The 13,030-nt window shown below is 44.4% G+C and overlaps 1 protein-coding gene across 2 annotated transcripts in view; it reads right to left on the bottom strand.

The window, feature by feature from the left end:
- INPP1 (inositol polyphosphate-1-phosphatase) overlaps positions 1-13,030 on the bottom strand; it is a 55,245-nt gene that overhangs the window by 9,375 nt on the left and 32,840 nt on the right. For both annotated transcript variants that reach the window (XM_082260053.1, XM_082260052.1), the window contains 2 exons: positions 11,742-11,975; positions 8,416-8,476 (listed from right to left, as the gene is read on the bottom strand). In XM_082260053.1, the coding sequence (XP_082116179.1) occupies positions 8,416-8,476; positions 11,742-11,945 (265 nt within the window). In that variant the 5' untranslated portion in view covers positions 11,946-11,975. The remainder of the gene's footprint in view (positions 1-8,415; positions 8,477-11,741; positions 11,976-13,030) is intronic.

The following is a 13,030-nucleotide window of genomic DNA, read 5'->3' as shown; positions in this document are numbered from 1 at the left end:
CAAAGCAGGGGTCCGGTGCGTCCCTGTTCTCCGTTTTAGGTGTGAATCAGGTCTGAATGTTTGCCTGAATTCAGACCTGAAACGGAGCCAAAGACGCACAGAACCCGTTTCCAGTGTGGACTGCAGTCGCCCCCCCGAAACCCGCATCCAATTCGCATAAGTGTGAACCCAGCCTTATTCAGTTTTGTGTGTTCTTGTAAGAACTTATTAAGATGGGAATTACTTTGGAGAGATTTCCCCACATTAGCTGTTGCATCTCCAGTACAGGAATCGAAAAAAAACGTAGTGATTGTAAAGTCTCGTTTTTTTTTCTTTTACTTAAAAATAACAAACATGTTACCTTCTCTGTGCACAGAGCAGCCTGGACCCTCCTCTTCTGGGGTCCCTTTTCGGGTGCTCCTGGCCCCTCCCTCCTGTTGAGTGGCCCCACAGCAAGCAGCTTGCTATGGGGGCACCCTAGCCAAGTCACAGCTCCCTGTGTCCATTCAGACACAGAGCTGCGGCCCGGACCCGCCCCCTTGCTCTCCTCATTGGCTGACTGACTTTGATTGACAGCAGTGGGAGCCAATGGCGCCGTGCTGCTGTCTCAGCCAAAAAGGAAGGGAGTCTTGGGCAGTCGAGACACTGCTGCAACATCGCTAGATCTAGATGGGGCTCAGGTAAGTATTAGGGGGGCTTCTGCACACAGAGGGTTTTCTATCTAGAATTTATTAGGATAAAAAACCTTTTGCCTTTATAATCACTTTAATTTAAGCCCTTCCCTGTTAAAAAACAGGTTTACATAAAGATTTAAAATACTGACCTTTGTCAGTGTGCCAAGCCTATAATAATTCCAGCAGCTTTTGAAACTGAGGCTCAATTTACACCTGGGTGATTTAGGATCGCGGCAGAATTGCTTTGTTTCAGCCGGCGACCTCAAAACACCATTCGGGTGCCATTATTTCCAACAGTTTTGCTGCGATTTATCACGGCAAAATGCATTGTGCGAAGCTTACTGTCCAAAAGAAGCTCCTGCTCCTCTTTAGGCAACAAGCTTCATGTGATGTGATTTGCAGCGATAAATCGCACGACAATCGTGGGAAAACTGCACTGCGTTTTAGGTGCCATTGAAAAAAATGGCACTTGAATCTGCATTTTGCCATTGTAGGGAGTTTTGGGATCACAGGCGACGATGGCAGCGATTCTGCCGCAATCTCAAAATGCCTAGGTATAAATAAAGCCTTACATTTATAAAACTGACTCTAAGTGCACCCATAAACGTGTAATACATCTCCAAGATAAACATATAACGCAGATTAGACCAAATATATGTTTTAGGCTGGCTTTAGACAAAACACGGCCAAGGGAAAATTTTTATTTTGTGTCCCTCTACTGTAGGAACACATCTTTGTTAGAAAATTGTTTTGGGTTAGCCAGTTTCTCTGGCTTTTCTGCACTTGTAATAGGAATTCCCTAACTGTAATTTTACTGTAAATATACTGCATAAACAGGCATATGAGCTGTGATTTTACCACCCATAAAGCTGCAACGACTTACAGGGGTATACATATGCCCTGGCTGCAATAACAAAAAGTTATCCCCCCTGATGAGTATGGGGGGGGGGGGGGGACACCTGCAAAACACAACCCATTCTAGTGGATGAGGCCACATTGCAACTGCGGTGGTCCAGGCTTTTAGGGGTTAAAACAGGTAATGAGAAGCATCATAATGCCTCCTCACTGCCCTCTGCATGTCCTCTGAAAAGCAATCCTCTGCGGATCACCAGAGTAAACAAGCTCTTACTTTCCACCAGAGCAAAGTCCAAATAAGACAAAGACAAATATTCCTCAAGTAATTCATTAAATGAGAAACTTGCTAAAGGCAATTCCCCGTCAGAGCTTAGAATGTAGTTTAAGTAGAAGCATACCAATTAGAACTGGTAGTGGTGTTTATATGCCTTTTAACACACAGGAATAGACCTAATGAAAACACAGGCAGGTTGGAAGTTAACTGTGGGAACGTCCATTTCCTTAAAGGATAAGTTCACCTTTGTAAAAAAAAAAAAAAAAAAGTAATAAATGCACATCTTTTTGCAGGTAAAAAACTGCTTTTTTTTTTTTTTTAACTAGGAGCCTGCAAAGCATCGCACCCACCTTTAGCAGATCGTGGGTTCAATGCAAGGCTCTTGCAGACAGTCAGTGTAGGCTGTCTGCGCATACCTTGTATGGCCAGGCAGTTACGCAAGTACAGAAAGCATCAATGAACTACCTAGCATGCTTAACAGCCTCCAGGTAGTTCATTGAGAACTACAAACCAATAGCCGCAAAGGATGTCCGTACTTGTAGTTCTTCCATTCATAGAACTCTGTGAAAGAATGATGCAGCTGGGTGAACGGAGCCCCTCACATTTGCGTTTTTTTTTAATTGTGACGAGTGCAGGGAGAGAATCCCCCCGCCTCGCTGTCACAACAAGGGAATCAGGGGTTGCTGGGGCTGTTGCAACAGTAACAGGTTACACATTACACCCTGAATATGGATGTAACATGAGCAGCACCCTCTAGTGTGTGCTAGAAGTTAGTGTAGGCAAAATAAAGTTTGGCTCAGGGCTAGGCCTGAGCCATAGAATCTGAGTCAGGGTTCATTAAGGTTCAGGGCTGGGTGACTCATAACAGCTCTCTGGTGCCTCTCCTTGGAGAATATTCTAGAACTAGAGGGCAGGGGTTAGGAGGAGCCGCCATATTTATCCCCAGTAAGGGGCTGGCAGAGAATACTTCATAAATGGACATGGGCATCTTCGGGTGGAAGATGGAGATGCAGTGTTGAGGAGGCTGTCCATAGCCTCTGGGGGATACCCTCTAGTCTGGAGGGGTTGGGGGGTGTCCTACCTCAAGCCAGTGCTCGGGTGCTGGAAGGATCCTGCCCATAGCACAAAGGGAGGAGGCTTTCCTGGAGGCATGGGAGCAAGAGAGCACAAGAGTGAGTAGTGCAACACCGTGGGGACTTACAAAGGGGAGAGACTGCCACATGTAGTCAGTCTCCCTTGAAGACAGCGGTGTGCTTAATCCTTCAGTCCTTTTCCCTGAGAGCTCCTGAGAGTCAGCCGGTTTGGCTGGTGAAGAGAGTTAGCTGGGTGGACTGGTCAAATCAAAGCAGGCATCCCATAACTTCCCATCCCTATCCAAGTTATTAACCCTCAATAACCAGAAAAAAAAAAATCCCCCGAATTGTTCTCTGACTTTGGGTGCTTTTGAAGATTTGGTGTGCCTGGCTCTGCAGGAGTGTGGGATCCCTGTTCATTTGCAGCTTCTCTTGGGGTGTGCTACACATGTAACATGCTACAAAAGGTGAACTTATCCTTTAAAGCAGGGGTGGGGAACCTCTGGCTCAAGGGCCGTATGTGGCCCGCAAAATCATTTGGTCCGGCCCCCAGACTGCCGCTGAGTCTGTGTCTCTCAGCTGAGCTGTCAGAATGGAGACGATATTTCCTGTATAGTTCGGGCTCCGTCCTGACAGTCTGAGTCACAGGCAGAGTGATTTCAAATGCACCCCACCTGTGACCAATACAGGAAGCATTGCATCTATCTCCCTCCAGCGCGGCTCCTGAGTCTCATGGCAGCATTTCCCACCAGCAGTACCCACAGCAGCACCAGCCAGCAATGCCAGCCTGAGCCAGCAGTACCAGCCAGCATTTCCCACCAGCAGTACCAGTCAGCATTTCCCACCAGCAGTACTAGCCAGCTGTATCCACTAGCAGTTTCAGCCAGCAGTACCCACCAGCAGTTCTTTTCAAAACTTACCCCCACAAAGAGTCGACTGCGCACCAGACTGACCGACGTAAACCTGGAAAACCAGTTGGGAGTAGCAGCATCATCAATACCAGCTAACATCACACACCTCACCAAAGAGAAGCAGTTCCTGCCATCACATTAGGGGTGAATTAATTAAATGTTTGACCAAATAACAGGCAAATTTTTAAGTTGATAATTTTGTACGGCCCCCGAATGATGTTATAAATATCCAAATGGCCCTTGGCAGAAAAAAGGTTCCCCACCCCTGCTTTAAAGATAGAGACTTGATCAAGTTTGCTAAGATGTTGGTATTTCCACCCTCACTGGCTGAGAGGGCTGATTGGGAGCTGGTCGGCTGCTGGTTTTCCAGCATACACATTCAACAGAAGCTGGCTGTTTGCCGGCTTCTGTAGGACCAGATGCCATACACACAGGCCAAATGTTGGACATTGTTTTTTTTAACCAGCCGATTTCTCCCGGCATGCAGCCTGTGTAGGGGGCTTAAATCTTGCACTTTTCGTATGCAGCAGCTTACTCATCAATAACTTTTCCTACTTCTTTTTTAACACCTCAGTTAGTAATTTATTTAAAAAAAAAAAAAAAAACTGAATTTTCAGGTTTCACCGATTTTTTTTTACTTTTTATTCTATGTACAGGAATCCCAAATATGTGTAGGTTTTGAAATACGGTATTTGCCAGCTCTGTATGATTAATACATGGTGCATATAATCAAGATTTCCAGATAATAGGCATTTTCTGAGTACAACTGTAACTCACCATAGATCAGGTACAGAGAGCCTTGACCTGCTTATAAACCCTAATAGTACCAGCTGGGATTTGGAAGCTGAGAACTGAGCACTTTTGGGTTCAGTCTCAGCAGGAGGCGGTCCAAAATGGATGTTTTAGATCTTCTGCAACCTTCTCTGCACACCCCTCAGCCTTCCTGGACACCCTGTCACTAGCCTTCCATCCCTATGAAAAAGCAAAGTGGGTCTAGAAACCAGGAGGAAGGGGGGAGCACCAAACCGGTCAGAAAACCAAGTGCTGGTATCCTGTATAACAGGCAGGGCTTTTTTCTCAGAGAATAGGTGCAGATACTTCCCCCTTCCGAGACACCCTTGGTCTCTGCCCCTACCCACCCTGGTACTACACCTAGCCACCTCTCACAAGTATAATTTCTTTTGGTGCAAGTAATTTGTATAGAATTTGTTAATTATAACAAGAAAAGCAGTAAGGTAAATACCTCCAGCAATTACAGACTGAATAAACACAACAATAGATCCCCCACCAACAATAGTTGCCGCCACCAAAACAATAGATCCACTTCAGCAACAATAGACCCCCTCCTAGCAGCCAACATCAATAGATCCTTCAGCAGCCAGCAACAATAGACCCGTCACTAAACAGTAGAATTCCGCCCAGTAACAATAGACCCATTCCTCAACAGTAGATCCCCCAGGAAGAATAGACCACCAGCAACAGTAGACCCCTCAGCAACAATAGTTCTCCCACCAGCAACAGACCCTCTCAACTATAGACCCCTTCCAGCAACAATTAACCCCCCAGCAGCTACCATCAATAGATGCTCTAGCATATCCCAGCAACCCTTTCCATTACATACATGCAGAAGTGCCAGAACTGTGTTCCCCCGCATTCCCGCTCTCTGCTCTACCCCCTCCTTGCTCACTGCCCTCCATCTAGTGCTGCTGTGCCTCAGCGCTCTGCTGAGATAGTGACAGCAGTAGAGGCAGGGAGAAAGAATCTAATCCTAAAAGGAGGGACCGTGGCAGTCTGGAAGGGACAGTGATTTGGTTCGGATCTGGACCGTGGTCCATTTAGTGAAGCCTACTGTGACGGTACTCACCGTCACTGGGAGTTAAAGACAGATACTTAATGGTTTGGATTGCTTCAAGTGGGACTGTAATATTTGTCAGCCATGTATCTCAAGAAATATGTGAGGACTTTTCTTGTTTGATTCTGAACATGTTTATTGAAAGAGCTAATCACATTGGCTTCTGTTCCATGTCCTTCAATGTCAGAGACAGGCTTTCCCTATAGTTTGTGTATTGAGATAATGTGCATTTCGAGGAAGAAACGTCTGCTAGTTAATTGGCTCAGGTAAATTGAATCATTGTCCTCTGTTAGCTGCTGAGTGGAAATAGTATACTGTTTGTGTTGGTTGTTCTTTAGATATGTTAATTCTATCTCTGTATACAATTTCATCTGCATATGATAATGTAATCAGGCAACCCGTGACCTGTGTTTGGTAATCTGATCAGGAGGGAGGGGGGTCCATGCTGTATAAAAATTCTGTGTGACTGTTCAATAAAGAGAGATTACAGTACAAGCTAAGTTGTTGGCTAGCTTTCTATGGGGGCGGCTTGGATTTGATATCTATGTTCATGACTGGGAGGAAGCTGTATACCACAAGTACAGTGTGGGTTGAGGTTCTGTTACACCTATGATACACCAGGGAATACTAACCCAATAAACCTATATATACTGTAAGTGAATGGTGGAATTGAATACAACTAAGCAAACCTACCTAAAAGAATAAACTATGTAGAGATAGTGAGATAAATAGGTAAGAGCAGGACCAGTCTGAGGAGCTAGGAATACACCAAAATAGGGAGAAGGTACAGGGAAGCAGATGGGAGCAGGATCAGGAAAAGAATTACAGGTCATAAAGAGTAGAGCAGATGGGGGGCACAGGCAAAACACTGAGATCCTATGGAATACTAAAAGGAGGTAATAAATACCCTCAGATCAGCCAGCATCAGGTGAAGATTAATTGCTGGAATCTCCTGGAGAACTGGGAGACACCCTCTGGTGAACACCAGTACAAAACTCTTTAGATCAAGGAACCACAATGCTACCAGCAGATGATCTAGTTCCTGATAAAAACAAAATTTCTGCAGGCAGCTTGCAGAAGTATTTTGGTGCTTATACAGTTGCCTGGATCACTTTTATATTCCGGCTGTAAGCAGCAGGGTTAACAGCAAAAAAAACTCCCCGCAGCAAATGTGTTTGTTTTTATCCTTTGACTGTCAAGCTGCAATGCAAATACAGTTGTAGCAGTGAAGGGGTTCAATATACAGATTGATTGATCATTTACAATTCAGAGTGGTGACTGATGAAGTTTCTGGATGCCCCCACACCACTCCCCCAGAAAGATTTCCAGAGCGTGGAGCTGCACAGAAATTATGACTTTAAAGAAGTACAGCCAAAGCTCATTTTGCTGTACTTCTCCTGTGGATCAAAAGAGTGAAGTTCACTTCTGTGATCAGTCCAGGCCGGGCAAGATTGAGACAATGAAGTCAGGATCCACCCACATGCCTGCACCGGCAATTGTCTCAGCCTCTCAGACAACCACTGAGAGCCTGAGCCATCTGCTCCCGCCCCCTCCACAGCCCGGAGCCTAAGTAAACGCGGAGATGGAGGGTGGGGGGGAGGTGGCAGAGCAGACAGTGGTGAATGGCAGTCACCAGCTCTCTGCTCATGGAGCCCTGAGCACCGAGCAGCCGGCAGTGTTGGATCGCTTGGTTCTCAGTCTAAAGGGCCATACACACTATAAGATTTTCTGAAGACTTTTTCCTTCAGATTTACCTTTTCTATGTAGTGAAAGGGCCTGCCAGATTGCTTACAAATTGAAAGTGTTTAGGTTTGACCTCATATTATCTGGTTTTGGGAAATCTAAAGGAAAAAGTCTTCAGAAAATCTTATATATAGTGTGTATGGCCCATAAAGCTGGATACACACTATACAACTTTTGTTGGTAGATTTCCTTTAGATTTACCTTCAACTATGTAGTGCAAGGGCCTGCCTGATTGCATACAAATTGAAAAGGTTTATTTCTGACCTCATATTAAATGGTTTTGGTAAGTCTAAAGGAAAAAAATCTGAAGAAAATTGTATAGTTTGTATCCAGCTTTAGAGCCGGCGTGGGAAATTCACCTAGGTAAGTATGATTCTGAAAAAAATAAAAAAATAAAACCTATACTTTTCTTTTCATAATTGTTCTCCCGACACAGGAGAAATGTGCTGGGAGGATGTAAATTTCCAAGGAGGGTTGGGAGGGATAAAAGTTGAACCTTGAAGAAAGTAAATCCTATGTTTATATTTGCTTCTTACAATTAAATCACAGGAATGCACTTAATTCTGCAGTCCTGTGATCTAGATTTAGCCAACAGCGGGCTAAAGCCCGCTGTTGCCTGACATCATGAAGCCGGTCATGGCTCTGCAAGGATCCTGACTTTATTGTCAGGACCACCCACATGCCTGATCAGCAGTTGGCTCAGCTTCTCAGCACACTGCCACCCCCTCCACAGCCCAGTGCCATGATGAACGCTGGAGGGGCAGAGCAGAAAATGGTGACGGACAGTCATCGTGAAGACTGAGAACTGAGCAAACATCGGTCATGAGATAACTCTGTTTTTGACCTTAGAGCTGGCAGATACAGCTGCAGCGTCGGATCGATGCTGCAGCCACATGTGCAAGTATGAATGTTTGTCTTTTTTTCAAACTTGCACTTCTTTAAATAATCATTATAAGGCATTCTGAATGTTTCTTATTTTGTAAAAATAAGTCTTGTTTTGAAAGGACAAATAATTGCAGCGCAACAAAAAAAAAAATAATATTTTTCTACTTACCAAGTTCATTAGTAAATTCATTAGATTCTTCTCCTTTTACATTTTTCTCAAAACCTGGAAACTAAAACACTAATAGTCAGCATGACATACAAAATAAGTTTCAAAACATCCTATACACTATGCAAATACACACAAGATAATAATTAGTCAATACAGATGTTTTAGCTCCTGAAACCTTAACCACCAAACTACAACTGTATGAATCGCATGTAACATAAATGCTGGTGCTCAGGCATGAGTAATATATAAAAGGTATATTAGCTAAGCATGTCCATATACTCCATTTAAATTGTCCATATCAAGTAAGGTGAGTGGGTCCTAGGTAATCAATACAGGAAAAGCACTAGGGCAGAGCTTTTCCTCAGGAGTGAAGCCGACTCGGCAGTAAATAAAGAAAGGAGAACAGGAGAGCGCCTCTAAGTGCAATATTTTATTGATCGTGAATGTGAAAGCCAGTTGACAACTCACATGAAGTAAGACAAGAATTAGCTCATTTAAGGTGATGCTTCAGCAGTGGGGGGATCCACATGTCCAAACGAAGGGATTGGGAGCCGCTGTCTGGAGTGTGATGTCCAGCGAGGAAGAGGTGGTTCCAGTGCTCACTGTGCGGACCAGTGACCTCGCACGCCAGCCGGCGTTGCGTTCCACACTGCAGTACGCACAGTGAGCACTGGAACCACCTTTTCCTTGTTGGACATCACACGCCTGGCTGCGACTCCCAATCCCTCTGGTTGGACATGTGATGAGCTCACTATAGATGAGCTCATTCTTGTCTTACATCATGTGAGTTGTCAATTGGCTTTCACATTCATGTTCAATCAAATATTACACTTCTCCTGTTCTCCTTTCTTTATGAATTGCATATGGCTGTGGGGTGTTTGCAGCGTGGCCCTATTCAGGTGAATTGCCCGCCAAGCATGAGAGGGGGGTCATTTTTGATGCGCTGCGGCATATGTATACTCCTGTCCGCTGTGTTTTCAGCTTAAGGAGAAGCAGTTGGAGCGTGGTTCAACCACGTTTTTACTGCCCAAAAACCACAAGTGTAAACGAGACATTAACGTGAACATGAATCCAAAAAGTGAATATTTGCTATCTTAAAAGGAGCTTCTACAAAATGTTACTTGTGTCTAACCAGTACCCCTAAAAATGTTATATTTTGTCTTGATTTACTGATGGACAGATAGAGCTCTCTTTTGGTGGTATTTTGGTGGTATTTAAGGAGTTTATTTTTTGCTAAACAAAATAAAAAAAAAAGTTTTCTTTGTTTCTGTTAAAAATTTAGTAAATTTGTAATTTTTCTCCTTTACGGATGTGCGCTAATGAGGCTGCACTGGTAAGCTGCGCTGATGGGCACTGATGAGGTAGCACCGATGAGGAGGCACTAATATGCAGCACTGATGGGCACTGATAGGCGGTGTAGTGGTGTGCCCCTTTATCCAGATGCAAGTCCCTTTAACTCAATTCCCTACAATCCTCTGGGCTCCCAGCATCCCCTGAGTTCCTGGACATGCCCAGGGAGTATAAATGCCAGCTCCGCCTAGCTTCCTGTGCTCAGAGAGATCCTGCCTGATGGGACAGCAGTGACTGGGCAAGTGAGCTGTCCCCAGGTGCTGGGTCCTCATCTGATCAGTCTGGTGTGTGGGCCACCAGCAGTGAGCAAAAGAGCATGCAGCATCTATCCAAGCCCCAGTCACTGGAGAGGACTCTGTTACAGTCCATGTGGAGAAGCTGTCCAAGCAGTGGACTTATCTGCGGCTTATCTACGGCTTATCTACGGCCCCCAGAGCCTCCTGACCGAAGTCAGCATCAGCAGTGCCAGTGTGAAGTCTGTGCCAGCAGGAAATCCCCTTAGCTTTCAGTCTGCTGAATGAATGATCATCATCTTTGAACATGTGAGAAATCTTCAGCTCTCTATCCTATCAGTAAACTGAACTCAGAGCACTCTGCTGTCATCTAGTGGCCATTAGTAGAATTGCAATATACTTGTTTTCATATGTTTTATGACTGTTGCCCCCTTCCTCATATTGCTGTTTTGTACTGCAAACCCCTGTCCACATGATCTCCTGTGTAATCTACATTGGTTTTCATTGTTAAGTAAAGTAGAAATTGCACATTACCACTGGTCTGATCATTTGGCTGTTACCGTTACATAACACTGGCACTGATGGGCAGCCTTTATGGGCACAGATAAGCAGCAGTGGGGGGCAATGAAAAGCATCAATGATTGGCATTGATGGGGCATAACTGGGGGACACTGGCCGGCATCGCTAATGGGGCTGCACTGATAATCAATGCAATGATTAACAGCGCAGCCCCCCCCCCCCCCCGTCAGTAGAGCCGCCGATCGGCTGTCCTATACTCAGGCCCTGTCAGCACGAGTAGAGGCATGCCGATAACCGGCACTTCTTATTGATGTGATTGAACACAGCTGATCACGTGTTAAAGAGTCTATGTCGTAGGCTCTTTACCATGATCGGAGATGTGGTGTGTCTGGGCGACACATCGCACCACCAATCCCCGCGCGGCACGCCCCCAGGGGCGCGCGCAGTGGCTTGTTCTGAAGGACATCATATGACATCCAGTCAGGACAATGGAGCCCTCCCGGCCGTAATTCAGCTATAGGCTGGGCGGGAAGATGTTAAAAACTACAGGACTCTTTCTGCTTGTTTTCCCCTTACTCCCACTACAGGTATAACAGTATTTTTCAAGAAATGGTGCGTAGCTACTGTACAGCACTAAGGCTGCATTCACACCTAAGCAGATCAATTTTCAGGTGTTTTTGAGCGTTTTTAGACGTATATTAGAAGCATTTTACAGCTTCAGGTGTTTTTGTTCAGCCAATTGAAAGAGTTTGGGGGAGGAGAGAGGGAGAAGGTTAAGGGGTGGATATATGCGGTTTCAGAAAAAACGCTCATAAAACGCTCATGTGGCACTTTTTTAGTTATTTCCATTGAAGTCTACAGGGCCTAATCTGCCAAAAATAAGCTCATGTACTTTTTTGAGAAACAAGTGTTTTGCTACAGGTGACAGACGCTCAGATGTAAACAGGGACTATTAAAATGAATGGGATTTGTCTCGTTGAGCTTTTTAGAGCTTCCAGCAGAAAATCACTCAGGTGTGAATGGGGCCTAAGAGAAACCAGGAAGGTATGCAAAGTCCTATACAGATTAGTGGTGATACCTCAGATACCTGGAGCTACTGTTGAGTAGAAGGCACATGCTGGGAGTACTTTGGAGAGAGCACCACAAGTCTAGAGAGGCCAGGATCTGGGAATAAGAAAATTTGTTATTAATTCCTAGACAAGCATATAATGGACTGTCCCTTACCTTTTTTCCAAGATCATATTTTATGACTTCCTGGACCAATACATCAGCTAGAGTTTTAAAATCTGTGAGAAACTTTTTATTCTTCTCATCCTCTTTTTTTTCTTCAATCAATAGCTGAAAAAGGGTTTCCTCTTCACGGCAGGCACGAGCAATACACGCAGCTTTCTCAGACGCAAGTAACAATTCATGAAGGATTTCAGACATTTTGGGAGTGTTTTGTGGCTTGTGGTGTTGCTAGAAGAAAAAAATAAATGATGTAAAAACAATAGAACAAGTTTACCTTCTTTTCACCTGAATCAGACAGAAAGTGTTCTTAAACCCGGTTAGAGTAGTTGGCCTTAACAATTAAACAGAAATCTACAACTGTACAAGATTTGCTCCACAAAACAATGACTGCAGAAGACTGACCTTTTCCTCTAAAAATACTGTAACTCAGTCAGAAAAGTAAGCTGGCTATTAGCCAAGCCAAGATCTGGCACGTCCTCAAGCAGTCTCTGGCTGCCAAAACCTGCTACCGGGCAGGGGAAACTCAGTAATCGGGTTCTAGAATTCAGTCTCTCCCTGCTAATCTGATTTAATCGAATGCATAAGAGCACATTTAAACGTATTCTTAAAATTCAACTTAAAAATGAATGAAGACACAGCGGAATTCTAAAGCGTATCCAATTCCCCAGAATGTTTTACTTACATTGGTGGCCTTAGAAAGGAGGCGTGTATTGTAATTACTGTATTCACATTCGTGGATGCATTTATCTTTATTGGAGCGTTCCAATTTATGATAAATGAGAAGATCTGCTCAGAGTAATATATCTGCTTCCGCATTCATCCTTAGCTAAGAATAACACCCCACCTACAGGGCAAGCTAATTTTAGGAAACAGCTTTAGGGAATCCACAATACGTGTCAGTTAAAAATGGACTGCAGGCAAACGGCTAAATACACATTGGAAGTATACACGTGAACTAACCAGTCTGTAAAAAAGATCTAGCTACTTAAAGTGGTTCTAAAGACAAAACTTTTTTACCTTTATGTATTCCCTGCATTAACGTAAAAAAAAAACAAAAAAAAAAAACATATTAAACTTTTCTATCCACCCCCACCTCCCTAAATACGGATACATCTCTTCTCCCACCTCTTCCTTTTTACACAGGGACTCTGACAGCTGCAGAAGCCATTGGTTACTGCTACTGTCAATCAAATACTGTGAAGAGGAAGTGGGTCTGGGCCAAGCTGTTCTGTGTGTGCCTATGGAGCGTGGCTCTATAGGCACACACAGCTCGGAAGTGAGCA

The sequence above is a fragment of the Pelophylax lessonae genome, assembly GCF_965119305.1.
Source record: "Pelophylax lessonae genome assembly, chromosome: 6".
Lineage (NCBI taxonomy): Eukaryota > Metazoa > Chordata > Amphibia > Anura > Ranidae > Pelophylax > Pelophylax lessonae.
Note: the sequence above shows the minus strand (reverse complement) of the source record. Positions and strands in the feature narration are given on the sequence as shown.